General features: G+C 35.7%; 1 protein-coding gene across 2 annotated transcripts in view; it reads right to left on the bottom strand.

The window, feature by feature from the left end:
• Nucleotides 1-824: 824 nt before the first annotated feature.
• LOC101262006 (AP-1 complex subunit gamma-2-like) overlaps nt 825-24,229 on the bottom strand; it is a 41,580-nt gene continuing 18,175 nt past the window's right edge. Inside the window, exons 10-18 of one of the 2 annotated variants that reach the window (XM_004237210.4) lie at nt 21,499-21,621; nt 21,250-21,345; nt 20,394-20,521; nt 13,227-13,331; nt 12,878-13,137; nt 12,429-12,677; nt 12,171-12,346; nt 5,677-5,781; nt 825-1,432 (exon numbers count right to left, since the gene is read on the bottom strand). In XM_004237210.4, the coding sequence (XP_004237258.1) occupies nt 1,337-1,432; nt 5,677-5,781; nt 12,171-12,346; nt 12,429-12,677; nt 12,878-13,137; nt 13,227-13,331; nt 20,394-20,521; nt 21,250-21,345; nt 21,499-21,621 (1,338 nt within the window). In that variant the 3' untranslated portion in view covers nt 825-1,336. Of the gene's footprint in view, nt 1,433-5,676; nt 5,782-12,170; nt 12,353-12,428; nt 12,678-12,877; nt 13,138-13,226; nt 13,332-20,393; nt 20,522-21,249; nt 21,346-21,498; nt 21,622-24,229 lie in introns of both variants that reach the window. The other variant, XM_026030678.2, reaches the window with a different exon arrangement.

Genomic DNA, 24,229 nt, shown 5'->3' with positions numbered 1-24,229 from the left:
TTATTTGTCAAACACATCAACAACTTTTTTTTTAACTTCAGCCCTTTTATCCAAACGCATAACTGTTTATTTTAAAAATAAATTTCAGAACTTTCAAAAATACTTTTTTAAAGCTGTTTTTATTAAGCCCATCCAAACGGGCAGTTAACAAACTACTTGTTATAACTAGGAGCATAAGTTATTTAGGTAAAAAATTAATTGAAGAGAAAATTATGAATATTTATAGATGGTGAGTTCCTCCATCTTTTCCTTACTTTTGTTTAATAAATATTTGTAATAGTATTTATAAATGCACATAAACAAATTAATTTTGAGCAAATTTGATTTGTATTAGTTTCTGCTTCCTCTCACCATACAAAATGTTTTCATCACCATATTATATTTTTATTTTTATTTTATTCCCTGCGCTCATTATATTTGTGTGTTTGTTAGTTGTTTGTTGACGTGAGTATACAATAAATAGATTAGTACTTATTTATTTCAAGTTTGACTTTTCATTTTTAGGAAAAAAAATTGTTATTCATCACACATTTTTCTATTTATGTTGTTTTAAAAGTTTATATTAAATAATATGGGACTCACACGTTCCCAAAGACTAGTTAATAAATAGTAGGGAAAATATTCAAATTTGCCCTTTTAATTAGAAAATTGGTCAGCCATGAACCCACCGCTAGGGGCTTGTGGCAATTTCAGCGCCACAATTGTAACAAGGATATGGATATCCAATTTTTTAACGGAATACAAAATTAAAACCTTTCTCAAAGTACAAAGGGAAAATATCCCCTTCCAAAAAAATAAAATGAACATGTACAAGGAAATAGAAATTGAAACATCTTGGAAATGAACACTTCCAGAGAAGAATATGAACTAGCAATGGGCATATACCCAGTTTCCATTACAAATAAATGTATCCCACTTTAACGCACTATGATAAAACATTACCAAAGCCAATTTGAAACCATGCATTACAATTCTTCATTTTGAATCTGATTAACCAAAATCCTAGAAACAAAAGAATATTTGCACAATGCACATCTCATAATTTTTTAACAAGTCCAACACATTATCTCCTCCTGTGAGTGCCACATAGGCAAAATTGAGTTTGACAGTGGCTTAATGTACAATGTGCCACCTTGGAAGATACAAAGAAGTAAGCAATGTCAGGCATCAGAGCAATCCCAGGTTAAGCCACAACTTGAAGTCCAACCAATATTGCCTCTTCTTTCAAACCAATGGAATATATTGCTCTAGGAAGTACAAACAACAAGCAGAAGCTTCTCCATATAGAAAAAAAAACGAAATGCTACAAAGCATCCTCTTATAAGGCCATTCAACCTCACAAATCGCGAGGAAAATTGCTGACTTGGCCTTCCTCCAAGACATCTTTGTTATTCACCTTATAACTTATCCGTATGCGCATGACAAGGGATTTCTGGGGAAATGAAGATAAAGATATAGCTATTACAAGAGCTGTTTTGGTTGTTATTCCAAACCACCCTTTATAAATGTTATATAAGACAGGGAACCACAAGAATTCAAGAGAAAAGTGAAAGGTGTAGTAAGAAGTGCACCCAGTGTCAACCTTTATGCGACCTGCATAATTTTGAAATGCAGTCCGTTCCAATAGCTTATAAACAAAATTCCATTACTAGTTTCAGTTTCTTATAGCTAAGAACAACATACATCTGTAGCTATCTTTTCAAACCTCCACAAGGGAAAATAATGTTCCAACAATTTCACGAGTTCTCAACCTATCTCATTTCATATCCAATTCACTCAGAATCCATATGAAAAGTAACCATGGTAAAAGCCTGAACTCATAAAACATATTTTCATTTTATTGTTTTGCAGATCGGCGTGCAATCATTCGATAATAGTTTTTCTCTTCATGAGCAAATGGAAGGAACCAAGTTTTGAAGTTAGTATTGATTCGTAATACCGTAACTCATATAAAATTGAACAAGCAACATGCCTACCAGGTTATCAGTATCAAATTGATAATAAACCAAGATGATATTTTTAAGATGAATTCTTTATGCTGGAAAAAAAAATGATAGAGCAGACACTTAGGAAAGAGTGACATTAAACTCATGAATCATATGATGAAACTCTGTGCAAGAGTGACAGAGGCACAGAGCAACACTTAGGAATACGACACGAGTGATGGAGCACTAGTTTGCATATGCCCAGTCCATCTACAATGGAGGCTATATTTTTTGCTAACAAGATAGATTGAAAATGGCTTAAGTCATCTGAGGACCCTTCAAGTTGTCCGCATAATTCACTTAGACACCTCAACTAAGACTAGTATCTATTGTACACTTTTATTTATTCACAACCTGTTCCTATTAGACCTTTTTCGATTATCAGTAAAAAAGGTAAGGTGTGTGAAATAAACTTGCTATGATGTGGCAAAAATTACTAATTGAAGATGACATGTGTCACTTGACCCCAACAACTATAAATTATTTTTTTTTATGTTAAAAGAATGAAATTTTTTCAAATAAATCTTATATTAATTTCTTAATAAAAATAAATGAAATGAAAATAAATTTTACTCAACCGCACCCTACCCAACCCCCTTTCTTCTTCATCTTCTCATCAATTTTTTTTTCTCAAATGATAAAAACCTTCACAACAAATTACTTGTTGATTTGATTTTAAGAAAAATAAATTTTGTATTCCTAATATGTGTGAGAGAGATATTTAAAGAGATTGATACAAAAGTGATGAAGAAGTTTGTCAATGGTTACTCATTCGGAAATCGATTGCAAAGAAAAATAAAAAGGACTTAGTGTTATTGAAAATTATTTTTCATTCCTAATACGTGATAGAGAAAGATATTCAAAGAGTTGGTACAAGAGTGATGAATAAAGGATGTTTGTCAATGGTTAATCATCTTAAAATCAATTGTAAGGAGAAATCAAGAGGACCTAATTATTTGATATTGTTTTTGATAAATTAAGTGGGTTTACAATTTTATATGAATTGTAATATTTATTCGAAGGTGACCAAAGTGGAGATGAAACGTCAACTTACTTTTTTATCCCAATATTCAAAAATCTATTTTCGCTATTTTTCTTGCAAATTTAATTACTTGATTCAATTTTTGTTTTTTATGAATGTTGAAAAGAAAAAAAAATGGAGATTCTTTAGTTGTGTTTGAAAATTTAAATTTAGGGAAGAAGATGACTTGAAGGCGGGTAGGGGTGCTCTTTCTTTTTTGACTAAAGAATATTATTTTAAAAATATGTGAATTATTTTAATTCATTCAAATGCCAGGTGTCAATTAAAAAAGAAAAAGTGTAAATTTTTTTTGGAAAAAATAAAAATAAAACAGTATTTCAAAAACTCACGCGCCCATAGGAAGTGAAAAACACTTCTTTTTCCATAATAGCATTTTATGTTTAATAGGTACAGTTTTTGAACAATTTAATTGCTCAATAGGTAATAGTCGTCCTTAAGGTGTCTAAATGAAATATGCGGACAACTTTAAAGGGCCGTGTATGACTTAAGCCATTAAAAATTTATTGTGAATGAATGGTGTTTTCATGGTTAAATCGTAGTATGCAAAGCTTCTGAATACGGACGAGGTGCAGTTTCCTCGTAGAGCAATTTGGATCCCAAAGACAACGAGAAAAGAATGTTTTTCCTCATAGTTAGCAACTAGTGGAGTAATCTTGAGAGTAGAGAAACTGAGGCAGAAGAAAGATCAGTTATGTTAGTTGGTGGTTTATGTGCAAGGGTGCAGGTGCAGATGCGGGTGCAGATGTCAACCATCTCCTCATTCAATTTCCGGTAGCTTCAAGATTATAATGGGAGATTTTTAAATGGTTTGGGATGTTTTGGGTGATGCAAAGCACAGTTAAAGAGGTAATGGCCAATTCCAGTATGTTGAGTTTGCTTTTAGTTATTGCAGTCATTTTTTAAAATAATAAGTTACCTAGTTCTAAGATGAATTTGAATTTTAGATATTTGTTAGATTGCTTCAATTGTTGAGATTATTTAGTCTTCTTAAATTTTTATTATGCAGATTTTCTCCAAATTATGTTAACAAGTTGGCTATTTAACGCCAGCCCTATTATGCTTTAATAAAATATTGAGACATTTTCAATCCTTCGATGCTGCCCCATTATTAGAAAATAACAACAGTGGTATCAAGAACTTCATTGATTTTAAAGGATCTGTGAAATCTTCTGAAGAACTACAATACATTTTTAACCCGTACAACCTACCTTTTAAACCCATCAGTGCTATCTTTTCAGCGCAAAGACTTTCCTAAACCATTTTTAACCAAAATAATGGCAAACAACAATTTCTCTTTGGATGCCCAAACAATTTTCACCGGTGAAAACTATCAAATGTGGTCAGTGAAAATAAATTCATATCTTGAAGCCTATGATCTGTAGGAAGTTGTAATGGAAATGTACCCTTACAAACTCTCCTTGCAAATCCTACCCTTGGTCAAATTAAATCTCATTTGGATGAAAAAACCAAAAAATTTAAAGCCAAAATTGTAATTCAAAATTCAATAGAAGATTCAATTTTTTCTAAAATCATTGCTTGTGAGAAGACAAAAAGGCTTGGGAAATTTTTTTTTAAAAAGAGAATGTCAAGGAAGTGACCGAGTCGGGCAAATGTAAATATTGAATTTGAGAAGAGATTTTGAATCTCTTAAGATGCAAGAGGATGAAACTATTGTTAAATATTAGACAAGATTTCTTTTATTATTAATAAAGTCAGGTTGCTTGGCGAGAATTTATTAGAGATGACAAAATAGTAGAAGATATTCTTGTGACAATTCCAAAGAGATTCAAATCTGAAATTTCATCTCTAAGAACAAGTGTTCTTTAAGCACAAGAGCAAGGAAGAGCCTTCAGACAAGACAAGATAATGTTACTGAGGGTGCCTTTTATGCACAAAACCAAAATGAAAAAGGTAATTATCCTTTTTGCAAATACTGCAAAAGAAAAACACACTAGGAAAATTTTTGTTGGTGGCGACCTGATGCAATATGTGGAAATTGCAAACATGCCAGTCATGTTACAAAAGTAAGCAAGTTGAAGAACAATCTTCAAGCACAAGTAGTAGGAGCATAAGTCGAGGAGGATTAACTTTTTAAAATTGTAGTTTCAAAAGCAAAGGAGGAGTGTTGAGTTCGCTTTTAGTTACTGCAGTCATTTTTTTTAAAATAACAGGTTACCTAGTTCTAAGATGAATTTGAATTTTGAAATCTGTTAGTTGTTTTAATTGTTGATATTATTTAGTCTTCTTAAATATTTGTTATGTAGATTTTCTGCAGATTATGTTATTAAATTGGCTATTTAAAGCCCCATAATGCTTAATAAAATATTGAGAGACATTTTCCATCCTTTTGTGCTACCCCATTTTTAGAAAACACCAACACGGTATCTTCGGGATCCAAATCGCTCTAGTAGGAAAGTCCACTTCCTTACTATTCAAAAAGCTTTTCTTAATATATGTATGTTGTTGTAATCATCTATGTTCATCTACTATATGTGGGCCTATTTCATTTGAATACAGGGACATATTTGTGTTTAAGACAAAATAGGGGGCTAAGAGAGGTTTCTAAGTCATACGATTTATTATATTTATTTCTAACCAGAAAATGTCTAGTAAAAGTGATCCAAGACAGAAAATGAACAATTCACTTACCTTGCCATGTTGGCTGTTTGTGATTCTCAACTTCTGTGTGATTGATCCATTACCATTTGCAGGTAGGGAATTACCGCTAGCTGGATCCAATTGCAGTTGAAGGAACTTCATAGAAATGACAATTAAGCTTAGTCAAGAGATGAGAAATGGTATATGTACTGAGAATTTGAAAATTAGTCCATCTATATTACGATTAACTTTTTTTTTAAACCATTACTATTGACATTCAAATGCAATTAATTGAAGGACCTGTATACCATGAATAACCCATTGCATTTAAACCTTCAGCAAATTGTTTTCAATTGTTTCTTTTAGAACTTCAAAGAAGGGGACGTGTTACTTCCTAGAACAATTCATAGACCTATTTACAACAGCCTTAGCCTTTCAGAAAAGTCAACCATGATGAGATATTTGCAAGCTATGAAATCCACACCAACGGCAATGTCCTTGTATAGAGAAAAGATTTACTGGCATACTTAACTGAATTTATACCTCATAACTACCAACTCTGCCTATGTGAGCTTGCTCACATTGCTGGTTCAAAGCTCGAATAAAGATGGAGGATTGAGATAGCGGGTAGGTTGGAAGCTAACATAAAGCTAGACCGCCTACCTAAGTGAAAGATTAGTTATATCGGCTAGTAGACCAACAAGAGTGAATGTTGGGCCATCAAAATCTAACTCATACACAAGGTGAGTGTGGCAAAGATGTGAATGTTAAGATGGATGTTTAATTAAACAAGATTAGATGTGATTAGAAATGACTACATCCATAAAAAAAATGCAAGTTGCACAAATTGAGGATAAAATGAACAGAGGTAGTTTGAGATGGTTTAATTATGTCCAATGTCAAACTCCAGATGCTTTGGTACATACGTGTGAACCATGGTGGATGGAAGTGTTTTAGGAGACGAGGTAGACCTAAAATCACATGGAAAAGAAGTTGTCTCAAAAGGACAATAATTTCTTGAAATCTATGCAGACATGGTGAAAGATGCAGCATAATAGAAGAGAAGTATCTTTATAGGCTATGCCAATCAGTTGGATATACCTTTAATATGATCGTATTATCCCTGCGAGAGATTCTAGCAGAATACATAGGCTTTGCCCCTCAAACTTCCCAAAAAAAAAATTGTTTTGACACTTGCACTAAGGATTGTACCTATTGACACAGGAACTCGAGGCAAATTGTGCCTATTAGATCCCTCAACGGCAATCTCTGCATATAAGTATGTGACTTTCAAACACACTGACATGCCAAAGAGATGAACCAATGTATAACACATGGAAAACACCAACAAAAAAGATACTGTTCTTTTCTACTCCTCCCTCTACATCCATTTTCTTTATTTTAATACCTTCATAATACCATCATCAGCCTATCTCAAACAATAAATCAGCAAATTTCATGAACCACACCGTTACTGGACTTGAGTTCCGAAATCAAACTCGAGTTCTTAAAAACTCAAAATTAGTATAAAAATTTCTGAAGATCAGTTACCAATGTGTTCTCCATAGTATTGCACTATTATATTTTTCTGTGATAATTTTGCTCTCGAAACTGCATCTACCTTTTTAGTTTTTTAACTCTTTTGGAGAAATAAAAAATAAAATAAAAGACAGAATTAGTTTCAAGAACAAAAATATCAAACAAATATAATAATAAATAGTTCAATACTAAGGAGTAGTTGACTACATTTTTAAAATGTTCTGTTAATAGTTATGCAAGAAGTAGTAATTGATTACTTTTTCTATAAAAAAGGGTAATTGACTACTTACTATTTTGACACAGATTGGTCGATTCTCACAAAAACTCCATGGCTAAATGAAGATATATGGCGTCTAGCAAGACAGAACAATAGTTCGGCTGAGACAGGCATGCCTAGCTCTTCAAAAAATTAGTTTTATCCTCTGTTTCTAGGGATGACAAAATCAAACCCAACCCGTCAAACCCGTTTAAGTAGGGTGGTTTACTGACCCGCCCATTCATAAGAACAACCCATTAAAAATTGGGTTGATATGTAACCCAAATTGGCTCATGAGTAATCTTCTTAAATACTTTTAAAAAACATGTTTTTCAATTTGATATGTTATATATAGCCATAATAAAGGAAAAAAATAATTTTACTAGGGGTACTAAAATAGTTTAAAAGAACAAATAAAACATTAAGCTTAGTAAACTTTGAGTTGGGTTGGGTCTTGACTCTTGTATAACCCATTTTGACCAAAGCAAATTTGGGTTGGGTTGGGTCGGGTCTTGACCCGATTTGTTGTCTTCACCCATTATGACTCGCCCTAATTTGACACAACCCACTCTATTGTCACCCCTATCTGTTTCCTCTCTCCCATAAGAATTACTTAGCTCTAGCCAATTTTCTCAAAAAAAAAAAATTTTTTAATCACTTATAGACCAGCTATCTCAAAAAAGCAGACTGAAGCGGAAGATGACAAGATGCAACAGAACAAGGGGGACATTGGACTGTAGCTTGCGCAAAGGAAGAAGCTAATCAAACAGAATTGAGACACGGAGAAGAGGCGAATAGAGATTTTCGAGCCTGCAAGCAGCAAGCAACAACGGTCGTATTAACTACCACTGGCAATTTTCACAACTTTCATTCTAAACACGTATTGAACTTCCATTCCCAAAACCCCAGTTCCTCCATCAAAACTGATTAACAACCTGAAGAAGGCCTGGTCAAGTCCCATAGGTCGGAAAAAGTTGTCGGATTTTCTGAAAATGTCAAATAGAATTAAGTCTCCACATGGCAACAATTATTTTCTGATATTGTCTTGTAGTACTCTCGTTTGGGATGGTCTATACGACGGTGGAGGCAGTGGCTATAATAGTGACGGAAGTGGATGTGGAGGTAGTTTTTATTGGTTGCAGAACTGGTGGAGAAGAGATTGTGGCGGTAGATCAAAGCAAAAATCTAACTGAACAGGAGAAAAGGGCTTCTCATGCTCTCACGTGAGTTTACTACACAAGTTGTGCCGTGTCAGCACCGTGTCAGATAGGTATGTCTTTCAACTAACATCAAGTGCTCGATAGATACAACCTTTAGTTCAAGTATCTAAATAAATAAAACATGCATGTTTGAGCGACCGCTTATATACACTATCGAGAATCTTTATGCTATTAGAAAATGGAGAAACTTCCACAGATACTGAACAAAGGGAACTTTGGCTTCATTTATTGTAGTAAGATCACCCCTCTATAAGCTTTCCCTATCACCCTGATTAACTTCTTTCCGTCTGTTCTCTAGAGTTCAAGAACATGTTCTTGCCCATCCCTTATTTATCTATTAAGTCCATTTTCCACTAAAAGGCAACATGAAAAGCATCTATACTATAATACGTGAGGAAGGACGACAAAGCAACTGCTTTTATTTCATACAGTATTGATGAATTTAAATTAAAAAAGAATTGGTCAAGTGATAATACATGCTGAGAATATAACTAAGGCGTGCTCTCTCTTACGGCTTGAACTTTTAGATGAGATAGTAGCATACTTCAACACTGTATCAGAGAAGGAAACCGTCCTGGAATAGAATCTCACCACCACGCATTATCAAAAAGAATTTTCATGTGCTTGCCGCATGATTAAAGAATGAGGCCCATGATGAGTTCGAGATTCGGGACTCGTTTAGGGCTCTGTATAATACATTTAGAGCCTGTTTGGCTCAGCTTAAAAGCTGGTCAAACTGACTTAAAAGCTGATTTTTGACTTATTTAGCCGTTTGGCAATACTTTAAATAACTTATTTTAAGTTAAAAAAAACTTATTTTAAGCCAAAAGTTAAAAGCTGGGGTAGGGGTGCTTTTTTTTTAGCTTATAAACTGTTTTAAGTTGACCACATTTTTATCTTTTTGCCCTTAATATTTTTATACAATCTCCAAATTACCCACATAACCCTAACATCTCTTTCTTCCATTTTTCCCTTTTCACGTTTGGCATAGCAACTTCAGCAATTTATCCAAACACATAACTGCTTATTTTAAAAATAAGTTTCAGCACTTTCAAAAGTACTTTTTTAAAGCTGCTTTTATTAAGCCCATCCAAACGGGCCCTTAGTGTCCTCAAATGCTTAATTTGTGCCATAAACTGATGAAAAATCCTTGATTTTTTGGTACATGATTGAGGAACAAAGCAAGGACACTAACATGCAAAAAGGAACAAAACAAACTGAAGAATTGAAGGAAGGAAATCCTGCTGATCACCAAGAGCGTTTGGCGAATCTCCGAAGGGCCACTTCCACCGTCTAAAGTTCCAGTGCGTCAGCCTTGAGGGAAGAAACAAATTGGTGACAAAAAGGAGCAATTGGCGCATCGCTGAATAGTTCCGCAATGCAGTGATAGATCAACTAAAGTTACAGAACCAAGGGTGCTGAATGACAAGGCGAAAAGGTGATAGAGGAGATCAAAGGGCGGCTCGTGGAGTGGATCAGTGAGCCCGACTTACTCCACCGGAAATGCCTATTCATAGCACATTTTTGGAAACTATAAATACGTTTTTGAACATTTAGTTTAGTAGGTTGGAACATCTTAAAATCTTTTAATTATCTTTTACATCTGGAAACAGTTCTCTCTAGAGTTTTTCCTTAGCTTTGAAGGATTGAAGAAATTCATTTTTGAGAAATTGGAAGTGCATTTTTGAGAATCATCAAATTGGAGCATTGTAAGGAGGAACTTACTCTTACCCAGTTAATGTATAATCAATTTGGTAACTATTTTTACCTTTTTATAATGTCCATCTAAAACCCCAATTTTTGGGGTGTGATCATGTGATTATGGGTTGATTTAGTTTATGGGAATGGCTAGTTGTTAGTTTAAGTGTTATTTAAAAGTGAGTTTAATCATTAATTGTGGCTTAATTTAAGAATTGTAGTTACAAATGCAGTTCTATTTTTGTGTTCTTGTCTTGCTCTCGAGAGAGGTTTTAGAACTAAGGTTTTTGATTAATGGTGTGTGGGTATTGGGGCCGAACTGGGTTTAGCTCGAGAGGGTGAATCCTAAACCCAACTCCACACATTTAGCTTGAGAGAGTGAATGGATTAAGGTGTGGGCTGCTCTTAATTTACATGCTTCTCGATGTTCGAAAGAAATTAGCTGATTCGTAGTAATTGTTCAGAGAAGTTACCTCCCTTATAGTCTAGCCTATTCACTATAATCTAGCTAATTACTAATAGTTGCAATTACCCATATGTCTATATTTGCCTATAATCGATCACATCCAAAGAATTCGTCTCCCTATTGTTATTTCATAGTTTTGTAAGCACTTGTAGTTTATAATCTAAAACCAAAACGCCCATCTGACATTCGTGTCACCCCTTTATTTGATATCTTTTTTTGATAATGTTTGTTCCTATGGCTGATTAGACCGCGTTTATACTTCTTGATTGAATTAAAAACACATACTACTACTTGTGGGATTCGACTCCAACTCATTTAGTTGAGTTTCATACAGATTTACGATCGTTGACACTTAAAATTGGAAGTAGTGTCTTTGAAATGTTATTAATCAGCCCACACGTGAGGGGGCGTGTGAGAATATAATTAAGTAAATGAAAATATGCTCTCTTTAACAACTTAAATTTTTAAATGAGAGTTTTACATACTTCAACAATTCCTAATAGTCCACCCCAATGTTATGGAACTGTGGTGCAACAGTTGTATTGTATAATAACTACCAACATGGTGTAAAGCCAGGAGGAAAAAACAATTAATGAACATTACAACAATGTAGTACACTTAACAAGCCGCTTGATCCCCAACCAACCACTACACCACACCACCGAATTCCACATCCAAGGTTAAGATATCTCGGAGTGGACAACATGAGGGTCTAACATTCCATAAAAGAATAATTGGCATGGGACTGACTATGATAGCATAAAGAAAACGAACGTTGCATCTAACTCAACCAAAAAAGCTAAGTCATGACATGACCATTGCCCAAAATCACACCAGGAGACAACAATTTATTCTCTTAGGGGTCGTTTGGTAGAATGTATAAAATAATGTTAAATAAAGTGTATTAGTAATGCTTGCGTTTGTTATGATGGGATTATTTTTTATACACTGTTTGGTTTGATATATTAGAAATAGCTGCTTGTCTACAAAAATACTCTGCTCACACTAACATTGGGTGCTCACTCTAACATTGGGAAACAGGAAATGTCTTGAGAGGGATTTGAGGGGTAGTCATGTCATTAATCAATTCAACGCATGAGTTGAAACCCTTAGTATTAGTAATACACACCTCAATACACAATAGAGTGTATAAATAATGCAAACATTAGTTATACATAGGCTAAAAAAGTGCACCAAACAAGGTACTAATAATACATAAAACTAAAGCATGCATTATTTTTCTAATACACTCTACCAAACGACCCCTTAGGACACTTACAAATGCCAATCGACATTCCAAGTGGAAAATAAAGAACAAAAACAATAACGCAACAAATTAACAATGGATGATTGTTCCTATGTTTACCTTTGGAACTGCTGCCTGGAAGATGAAGTCCGTGAAAACATCTTGTGACTTATTTGTAAAACTACCGTCAATAAGTGTCATCTGTGGATTTCCAGGCTGCTTTGAGATGTTGAATGTTAATCTCAAGGAGCTGCTCTCAAATGCAGTAACTGATGAATGTGCTGGACCATTGCCTTCTGTAGCTTAAAAAGATGGTGTCAACATTTCCAGAATACAATTAGACTGGATAACAGGTAACAGAGCTGATAGAGATAGTACCAGACGTCGGTGGACTGGAAGGAAGCCCGTTCAATAAATCCAACATAGAAGAATTTCCACCTGTAGAAGAGACTTGAGCTGAAGGAGCTGAAGGTGTGGACAATCTATCTAATATATCCAATGGACTTCTATTGTCTGTATTGGAGGATAACACCTGAGGTGTAGATGGGCTGCTCTGAGCAGGAGGAGTTCCAATCGATAGAAGATCCAGTAAAACATCAGAGCCTCTCTTTTGGGCCTGATTTGCATCTGAAATTCAAAGAGAATACAGAGAAAAATCCACTATGAAGTCAAGTTTAAATTAGATATTAGTTTGTGCTTAGACTGGTCAAAAGATACCAATCTAAAATTTTAAATACAGTAGGGAGAAAAAGAAAAAATGTGAGGATCAGAATTATAATTCAGGAAAAGCATTCTGAAAGATTCATACAATACACAGTAAATGTGACCTGGTTGCAAAGAGACAGGCATCAAATTGACACCAAGAAGATCTTGAAGAAACTCTCCACCAGAAGAGCTAGGTGCAGGAGCATCATCTAAACTAAGATCGAGCAAGTCAGCAACATGAGCAGTACTGAGTTTGGCAGATCCATTTGGAAGATTAACAGAAACTCCTTGTGAAGTTGACACAGCAGCTGGCACAGAACCAGCTCTCCTTCCGCTGAAGGTTGCTTCATCCAGAACCGGCATTCTCTCTGCGAGTGAAGACCTGAAAACGTACATAGCTGCTCAGCATAAATCGCACTAAAAAGACAACAAAAGGAATAGAAAGAACTTTCTACAAGATATCAACCAAACCTCATATTCTGATGCCTCTCGATAATAGAGTTAAATTCAGTAGCTCTCTGTTGTAGTTCAAGCACAAAACTTCCTTTATACTGACCAATGATATTATTTATCCGCCTGCACCAAACAAGAGCATTGCAGATTACTAACTCAAGTCACACTATGAGACCAACCATTTATTAGTTTCCAACTATTTGCAAGGGCATCGAGCATCAAGTAAAGATATTAAATAGGAAAAAATACAATTTACCAAGTTTGAGTCATGTTGGATTGCAAGAAGAGATAACTCTCCCAAGGAACAATACAGCATCACAGTCTGAGAGTGATGTAGACAAAAAATAGATAAAATAAAAAGTCTAATACAACGCTTCCTTCAGCGTGATAAAAAAACAGGTTTGTCAAGAAAATGTATCTCAAACTGCAAAGTTAGTTCAAATGGTAAGAAGTATCCTGAATCGGTTGAATCAATAAGGAGACTGAAGCCCATACAATTAATCATGTGCGGTTCTAACTTAGGGCAAGAAATTTGGAAGGAGCAACATATCATGCATCGCCCTACATTGGCTAGTCTAAGATGCCCCATAGCTTTTGTCCGACAATGAAGGAAGTACAGTGCAATGTGAGGTAAACGCGCATCACAAGATTGAACTCAACCAAAAGACTAAAACCTGATATTTAAGTGGCAGGAGGATAAAGGGGGAACCCCATTCTCCACAGAGTTTTGGACATCCAACTAGGGCTGGCCAAATAACCCAGATATTTCTTGGTTAACATTGGGTAGTCCAACATCAAAGGTTCTTGTATCTAATGGCTATGAATCCATATTAAGGAAATGGACCTTGGACCTTATTCAACCCCAAATGCTACAGCAAGCAAAATGGAACTTGAACCTAACTCAACCCAAAAGTAGCACATGAGATGAGGATTACCTGAGATCATAGAAGAAGACAACATCCTGTTCCTTCAACTAAAGTAAGACTTTAATAAAAATACTCGTACGCTCAAATTGCACACCTAGAGCATGGACAATATAACATAAGGGACCACCAATGGGTAAACCAAGAATGGGACATCTAATTTATTCAAGCTACAAAAGATAGTCTTAGTTTGTCTAGTTTGTCCACATTCTATCGTGAGTCATGTCAACTTGCGAAACACACTCGCACTAGCTCTCCACGTAATGTTGAGAGTCTAGCAAAGCCAGTTTTTTCGTTAATTTATTCTGATACTTTGGGTCCTAGCAGAGTCCATTCAACCTTAGTATTTTGTTATTTTGTTGGTTTGATTGGTAATTATTGAAGATATACTTGGGTTTTTTTTGTGTGTGAATGACCATTCTGTATTGTTTTCAATACATTCAGATAGTTTTAGTGCTAAAAAAGAAAATCAATTTATGTTCTGTTTGTACTTTTTGTAGTGATAATGTCTTAGAATACTTATCCTCCTAGTTTCAATAGTATGGCTCACAAGGGAATTGTTCATTAGACATCTTGTTTGTACACCCCTTAGCTAAATGAGGTAGTAGAGCGAAGTATAGGCACCTCAATGAGACTGCTCATACTCTTCCCATTCTATCTCATGTTCAGGTTGTGTTTTTAGGGCGATGTAATTCTCACATCTTGATATATAATTATTGAATGTCCACATCTTCCACTTAGAATCAGATTCCTTATTTAGTATTATATTTTTTCCTCGGGCACCTCTATACTCTCTTCCCCTTTGAGTCTTTCAGAGCACATGTTTGGTTCATACTTTAGCCCCAGGGAAATTCATGCTCTCAAATGTCTCTTTCTTGGTTATTGTCGGGTTCAAAAGGGGTATCGTTGCTACTCACCTAATTTTCTTGGCACCTTATGTCAATCGATGTCACACTTTTTGTCTTGACCTTACTTTACATCTTCTTTGGGTTATCCTAATATCTTTGAGGTCTGACTTATACCAACTTTTGGGTAATCTACGGTTACATCCAGATTTCCATCTACGGAGATACCACTCCTGACTTATCATCGTCACCCACGTCCAATATCAGCCCCAAATGTTTCATGTCCTGCACCAGGCCCTACATCTAATATGAATGTCCCTCCAAGTCAAAGGATTGCATTTCAAAAAGGTATATGGTCCACTCGTAATATAACCCTCAACAAACCTATTAAATTCATGACTCCGTTATGTTTTTGTATCATCTTTGTGCTTTTTTTTCATCCCTTAGTTTAGAGGTGAAGCACTTTTTCATCCAAGATAGCGACAAGCATGATTGAAGAGATGTTTGCTTTACAAGCGAGTGGTACTTAGGCTCTTGTTCCTTTTTGCTTAAAGTAAATCTATTGTAGGTTTGTCATTAGGTCTATGGAGAAAGGTGACAAAAGGCAACAAGGACCTACCTCGCCTCGTGGCGCTCACTTTTTTGAGTTGAGGCGCCAATTAATACCAAAAATTTAAAATTTTAATTGCATATATAAATATCCAAAATTTTAATAGCAATAATATGTATTACAGAGTTCAGCTTCAGTAGCTCCAACATAAAAAGAAAAAACAGAACACTCACTAGTCACTAACCACCGAAAACAGAGCACTAATCCACTCCTTCCAACTGAAAAACAGAGTAGAGAGAAGAGAAGAAGAAAAGAAAAAAATGAAGAGGAACTACGTACATTAGCTGAACAACAGCCACGAAGAAGAAAAACGAAGGTCTTGTCCTCACTCTCAAAGGGGTCGCAACTAGCGAGGATGAGGAGCGTAGGTCTCGCAATAGAGAGAAGAGTAGCATTTCGCGGAAGGTTTGCAAAAATACCCAAAAAAAAACCTAATGTTGGCTTTTAATTATTAAATCAGACCTTTTAAAAAAATTAAAAAGGTGACGCCTATCGCCTCGCCATGTGGCCTATCGCCTTTCAGTCGCCACATCTCGCCATTCTGAAATCGCCTCGCCCCGCCGGTAATACACAATGCTGCCTCTTCTCGCCTCGCCTTTTGCCCTTGGCGAGAAGGCTCGCCTTACAAAACACTGGGTCTAGATGGCAAAGTTGATCAGCTTAAAGATTGCCTTATTGCAAAGGGTTATACACAGATATTTGGACTTGATTATAGTGATTCTCTCTCTCTCTCTCTCTCTCTCTTTCTACTAAAATAACATTTATTCGTCTTTCTATGTCATGGTTGTTCATCAATGGCCTCTTTATCAGTTGAACATTAAGAATGTTCTTCTCCATGATGACTTTGAGGATGAAGCTTTTATGGAAACAACTTAGTTTTTTTTGTCTAAGGGGGAGTCTAGTAGCCTTGTATGTCAGCTGTGTCAACCACTCTATGGCCTGAAACAATATCCTTGAGCATAGTATAGGTAAGTCAACACAGTAATTTCATGCCTCGTAGTGAAGTTGATCACTTTATGTTTTGTTGGCATTCTGCTCCAAATTTGTGAATTTTTTTTTAGAAAGTTGACATTTTATAAACAAAACAGACCAATAGTGTAATTTAGTAGTAATTACATCAGTAGTTTACAGTAAGCAAAAACCAAAGATATATATCATCTCTACCCCTCCTAAGCTATCCAAAAGTTGAGTAATATCCTCCTCCTTTTTGGGGAGGACATAGTTATATAAAAAAAAATAAAAAAGGTTATAAGGCAGTTCAATTTCGAACTCGAGAAAGGGATGCACTTGTTTTTGGAACATCTCTGGTTCTTTTCTTGTCCACTAGATGCAAGCGAGGGTCTTCCATCTCTCTTTGTGGCCTGACATGTTTCCTTCTCTATTCAAGCATGCTAGAGCTTCTGATGTATACCTTGGCATGAACCAACTGATACCCCACAAATTAAAAAACACTTGTCATAGTTTCTCTGTCACTCTACAATGGATGAAGAGATGGGTTCTTTTTCTCTGTTTCTCTTTCACAAAAAAAGCACCTAGAACATAATTGTCTTCCCCTTTTCATTAGATTGTCCTGGCCTCCTGGGTCAGTACTGCTTGCCTGGCTACCAGCCAGGCGAAACAAGCCACCTCGTGAGGTGTTTTAGATTTCCACATCATCTTCCAAGACCCTGGTAAGGGAATTGCAGCTGGCCTATCAAGGTGCTTATGAGCTGATATTACTATGAATTTCCCATTTTTGGGATTTCGCCATTGTAGACTGTTTTCATTTGTGTCAAGGTTATTGACCCACTCCAATGAATTGTAGAAATCTGTTACATTGCCTATCTCCTAGTCATTTAACATTCCCCTAAAAGAGAGGTTCTATCCTTGGGTGCCCCTAACATCTACTATTGCTGCCTCCTTTTGTTGGTTCAGGTTATAGATCCCATCACAAGGTACAACTATTTCAAGGGGTATTAACCAGCGCAGACGTCTGGAAGTTGTATCATCATTCCACAAACCTTGTTCTCCAGAGACAAACCTCCATGGTCACTTCAAGAGGAGACTCTCATTCTGTACTTTAAGGTCCTTTATGCCCATTTCCCCTTCTCTTTTATTGTTGATCAGAGCATCCCATTTCACCAAGTCATACATTTTTCCCCTTATCCATTTTCTTGCCATAAAAAGCTCCTCCGGTTGGAGTCTAGCTCCTTTAAGACACTCCCTAGCAAAGGAAATAATGACATCATTAAGTCAGCATAGCATCAAGTATACTATTTATTAAAGTCAATCTTCCACCCAAAAAAAGGTATTGTCTTCTCAAATTTACCAGATTCTTTTCACACGTTTGGTGGTTTATGTTGACGACATTGTTATCACTGGCAATGATAAGAATGATATCACTATATCAAGCAACATCTCTTTCAGTGTTTTCGGAATAAAAAAAGACCGCGGCACATTAAAGTATTTAAAAGGTAATGAAGTTGCATAGACTAGATCAGATATTGTTACTTCACAACGAAAGCATGCCTTAGACATTCTTGAGTTGATGCCTTGATGGAATGATGAGATGTGGACCCATTGACACACTTATGAATCTGAGTGCTAACTCCTGCCAAGGAAGGGAGAATCACTCAGTGATCTGCAAAAGATATAGGCCCCTAGTTGGTAAATTTACTTATCTCATAGTGATGAGACCCTTTTTTTTTTTTTTGAAAAAAGGGTAACTTTGTATTCATATTAAAAATTCATCATCCAAGAAATGATGAATTGGAAACTTACATCCCATAGTGTGATGAGACCTTACATTTCTTTTCTTATGAGTGATGTAAGTTAGTTTATGGAATCTCCATGTGATGGTCATTGGGATGATGTTCTTAGCATTCTACTATATATAAAGTTAGCTCCAGGAGAAGATTACTCTGGGAGGGTTGTGAGTTGTGACCATGAGCAGATTGCCAGATCATTTGATCACAAAAGTTGATTGGGCAGGATTATATATTGATAGACATTCTACATCTAGATAGTGTTTTAGTAGAAGGTAATTTGGTGTTTTGGAAGAATAAGAAACAAAATGTGGTTGCTTGATCTAGAGAAGAAGCAGATTATCGAGCAATGGTTGCAGCAAATTGTGAGCTAGTTTGGATTGAAAAGTTGCTTAGAGAATTAAAATTTGGAGAAATAAGTCTAATGGAGATGGAACTTGTGTTTGATAACCAAACAGTCTTTCATATTGCATCAAATCTGGTATTTCATGAGAGGACTATGCACATACGTTGAGATTGATTGTAACTTTACTTTATTAGAGAAAAGATACCCTTAAGAGGTATTGTTCAAATTTATGAACTCAAGTGATCAACTTGCAGATATTTCTACCTCGATGATCCTCGTATTAGTTACATTTGTAACAAGCTTGATATATATGACTTATATGCAACAGCTTGAGGGGGAGTTTTAAAATAGGATTTATATATAGGGTTATAAGTCTATAAATAGGGTTCATAGTTTGTAATAATATAGTTGAAGCATCTTCATAAAACTTCCTGAATCTCTGTTTCTCCACTTAACAACTAGCCCACGTGATAAGAATTGTCCAAGATCATATAATGAGACTATAACTCGTATACCTATCCCACGTGGGAGTCTAACAAGGTTAAACGAATGAAGATGTCTTCAAGAAGATGAGTATTATAGCATTTAAGTGGAGAATGGTAGAGGGGCGGGCCCACTATCCACCGAGTTAGAAGGTTGTGATTGGTCCATAGGACGGTCACATGCGGATTTCTCGGTAAAAACAAGATGAGTATTATAGAACTAAAAGAAGTTGTATTGAATTGAGATGAAGATGGACAGGTAGCCTTTATAGAGATCAAACATTCTTTCTAGAAAGCAAAAACCCAAGAATCACCACCGGAAGGCCCCACACCTTCAACAAAATTACTTGATTGCCCAAAGAATGCCTTGAAGTTGATCAACATTGGGTGTGAAAATACTAACTCAGAGGCTAGAATATAACAAATGTGAAATACATGCTCACACCATACAACACGTGTTAGAACATGTTGATTAACCAGGCAAGAGACGTCATCCGCTCGCAAAGGAAAAGGAGTTGCCTCAGCATAACTTTAGGATTACATCAAATAATCAAGGCAAATGAGCTAATTAATGACAAAATGAAATGGACTTGGCAAGGTTATATGGAGTAAGGATTAAAATAAGAACAGCCTCTGGCTACCAGAAAACTAGCAAGGGATCACTCACTGGACATCAAAGGCAGTGGTGTCAGTACTGTTCTAAATGGCTGAAACTTATTTGTCTTAAATAAATATCAGAATTATAGGATGGAATTATATACATGTTTTCAAAATCATCAATATAACCTTATTGAACGAAAATGAAAAGTTCATTGGCTCTTTAGAAACTTAGGAATCAGTCAATTAACCAATCATATAATACTGATGGAAGAAACATTAAATTATCCATGGTGCTTGAATATAATGTTGTTTGGCATCCTAAACAGAACATCACATCATTGCTTAAATTAAACCGGTTAATGAACAAAGTTTTGAAATTTATGAATAGTTGAGAAGCCGTGAGAGGCTGAAGATTATAAGGCACAAGAGGCAGATTTTATTGTTCAGACTATTTACCAGAATGAACAGTCACACATAAAAATAGAACATGATAGACTATATATTATAGGTGAACAGCACAAACAGATATCAAACTGAATGAACTTTAATCCTGGCAGAAATGTCAGCTGATGGATAAGATATATGTGCTTCATATACTCAGGAGCATTTTACACATAGTAGAAAAGAATACATACTGTGAACAAGCTGGAAAGCGACTGGACAGCTTTAACAAAGCAATCAGACACATTGCCTGAGATGTGAGATCACATGAATGGATTTTGATGGATGTCTCCAACACATCCACAGCATCCGACTCTGTCACCTGCTCCAAGAAACTACATCATATAGGCCCCAGAAGGTGAAAACTAAAAAAGCTGAAATTAAAAACATGCACCGAACTTCAAATAGGCAAGAAGCTAAATTAGTTTCAAAGAAATACTGAAATAGAATACAAAAGTAATTCAGTATTCTTTTTGATAAGTCATGGTGATGATTATAAGCCATCTTTTTGAACTGTCCATCCTTTGTTTTAAAAATTACATCTTTATTTTACTTAAGCATATTACTAGATGGCAGATGCACATAATAACAATGATGTTTCACAGTATATTATCCTATTCTAGTCTTGAAATGCATGAGTAGCAGCACATTCAGTAAAACGTTTCGTTCTTTCACAGGTTCACTCTCCCCTTTTTTCTCCTTCTTTAGTATTTTGGAAGGATAAGGAATTTCTTGGAGACCTGTATTTTATCAAGGACTTAAAAATCACATCGGACAAGTTTACATACATTACCACATTCAACAAGAGTATAAATTCATTATTAATAAACTTCCAATTAATGTAAGAGAAAGTTCAACAGTTATAGTTATTGTCAACACAAACATAGTGATTTACGTAGAGGATGACAATAATGAATGAGAAACTTAATCCAGAGAATGTTGGATCACAAATAAAATAAAAGCTGGTCAAGAATAGGATGCAGGACTTATTTGGAAAAGATATATTCATAGATCGTATTTGCTAACAACTGTCCACAGGCATGAACTCACAGTTGTGGGTTCTTCTATGTCAAGCCTTCCAAAATTGTTGACTAGCATTTCACCATACTCTCCAATGCACCAAACTGCTACTCGAAAGAGGGTTTCCTAACAAACAATCAAACAGAATACAGTAAACAATATGTTTAGTGTGTATATATATACACACTAAACAATATGGACATATTCAAGACCAGAAAATTGTTCATGGGCTACAGGAACCAAGATTCCGATATAAGATAAAGGAACAGTGTGATGTACCTGATCCCTTGCTTTTTGCACAGCTCTGTACAAAGAGCGTACAGCATATCCATGGAGGTCGGAAGCATTTGTAATCACCACAATCAGAGCATGCCACACCTCATCCTTGACATAGTTTCCAGCCTACATCACCCCCATCATATTAGTACTATTTACACCACAAAGGTAGGGAAGGAAGAACAAGTAATCAACCAAAACAGGCTAGCAAGGGATTTCAAATATGTAGAGTCAAATCTACAGCCCGCAGCATAAGCACATTCATCAGTAACTAAGCCTCATTTGTTTGCACTTAATGGAAGTCTTAATCTGAATGGTTCAAACTTTAGGCCATAAAAGCATTTGTTTTCGTTAAGATTTAAGCACTTAACTTGTTTGACTAGGTCTTAACCATTAAGATCTTGAACAAACTTTTATTATCATTAAGAGGTATTCTTGTGTGGTATAGTATTGACCAGCACTATCTGCCACCAACCACTAACCTTTCCTTAATGTTAAACTAGTATAATACCCATGCGACACACAAATGTTATCTCCCTTTAATTTAATATCATAACCATTCCCGATTATTCTTCTCAAGTATCATGAATATAAAAATAATTGATTCAAAATATATGTTAAACACAACAATAATCTTTAAAAAAAATTTACAAAAAGCAACATTAAAAAAAGTTAAAAACTAGTTAAGAAAAGTGAACCAAGAAAGCAAAAGACTAAAGAAAGAAGCAATATAAAGAAAAGAAAACAAAAGCTTATAAAAATGTTGTAGCTGGGAATCGAACCGTGAAAGTAAAAGCAAACGTATCCACTTATTTCTGAATTTCAACCAAAGCACTCACGCATACTTATAGCTTATGGGTGCTCTTGAGTTTTTATATAACAATATTAAGAAATTTCTATATAACAATTTATAATTTATGTTGGGTCGATGGGTGCTCGAGCACCCGAAACGTGATATGTGGGGCCGCCCCTGCTAGCAACCAACACCACTGTCAACCACTACTATCGACAGCTATCGCACCTACCACCTCCATCATTATAAATATATCCATTGCCACCATCGTCTTCGAATTGTTGCCACCTCGACTACCATTATTGCAACCAATCTCTACTACCAACCAAGTACGCCATCATCACAACTAGCACCACCTCCAACTATCACCAACATATCATAAAGAACCACACATTCTTCAACTATCACCACCACTGTCGTCACCGATGTCGCAACCTCCACCACCATTGCGGTCAATCCGTACTGCAAACAACCTCTATCATCACAACTAGCATCGCTGCCAACTACCACCAACACATCGTCAAAGACCACACTTTTTTTAGCCACCACCATCAACATTGTCAACTACTAACATCAACTTCACCATCACAACCACTACCTATCGCCACCATCATGACAATTACTACAATACCAACTACCTTCTCCATCACAACTATCACCACCATCATTTTTAGCCACTGACACCAGCCATTACCACCACCACCCCATCATAAAAACCATCTCTACCATCACTTGTGAACTTATTGTTTCATTTTTTTAATCAAACAATGGTTTTATTTTATTTTATTAAATTAATTTTTTCTCAAATTTAATTTTTTATTTGAGTCGTGTATTTATTATGTGTACAAAAATAACCTATGTACATTTAGATATTGAAAAACAAATAGTCCTAATCCTTCAATACACATATGCATAGATAACATCTTAACCATTTAGATGTGTATTTATACAACAAATGAAGCCTAAGTGTCTTTACATGTCTGAGATTATGAAGTTGGTTCTACAACAGTTGATCAAAGGAAAGTATAATAACTAGCATTTAAAAGATAATATCTTCAATTCAGAAACCTAAATGCGACAAAACCTTTGGCAAGCTGGATGTATTTCAAAGAACCTGAATAACATATCGAGATACAAATATGGGTAGAGGCGCCGGCGAGAATCATCTCCGGTGGGGCAGAGTAGTGCTTTTGAAGGACCAGCGGTCTATTGAAAGGACCGATCCTAAGGTGAATGAAAAACTTTTAGGTTTTACAGAAATGTCAGGTCACGTGGGGTCGTCCTATGACCCTGCAATTTCAAAATTGCTAGCTGATTCCTCACGTGCGGGTTTTAAGTCTCTTTTTAAGAGGAATAGGCTGGTACACAAGGGGGAAAAGTTGGGCCCAGATCTGTTGGCCCAAAGTATTTTAATGGAACAAACAAAAGAAAGTGGCCCATCTTCTTTAATTGATCTGTTTACGGTAGAACTGAAGCAAACAATATCTCCTCCACTGCAGTTTTTCAAAATTGCCCAGAAGAACTAGAAATAGGGCAGATGCCAAGGATAAATATCAAAAAGAAGATTCATGAGGAGAGAGAAGGGAGAGAGAGGATAAATATGACCCAAGGAAGTCCTAGAAACTCTACAGCCCTGGATAATTTTTGCACGCAACATTGTACCCCACAAAGGCTCGAGAAAAATAATTCCAGTCTGATTTCTATAGAAGAAGCATTTCCCTGAAGAATCTGGAGGAAGAAGATGATCCAGAGTTTGATATGCCAATCTAGATTCATCAAAATATACTCAAGTTCGCCAAAGATTTTGGTGTTGACATTAAGGGATGCAAAGTGGAAGCAACAATGCTATTTATGAAGATAGACAGTATGAGGCAGATCAACAATGATAAGGGGAAGGAAATTGCTATAGTGACTTTAGCAGTCAAAGGAGCAAAAGAACTA

Source organism: Solanum lycopersicum, chromosome 4 (genome assembly GCF_036512215.1).
Source record: "Solanum lycopersicum chromosome 4, SLM_r2.1".
NCBI lineage: Eukaryota > Viridiplantae > Streptophyta > Magnoliopsida > Solanales > Solanaceae > Solanum > Solanum lycopersicum.
The sequence above is the reverse complement of the archived record's forward strand: the minus strand, read 5'-3'. Positions and strand labels throughout refer to the sequence as shown.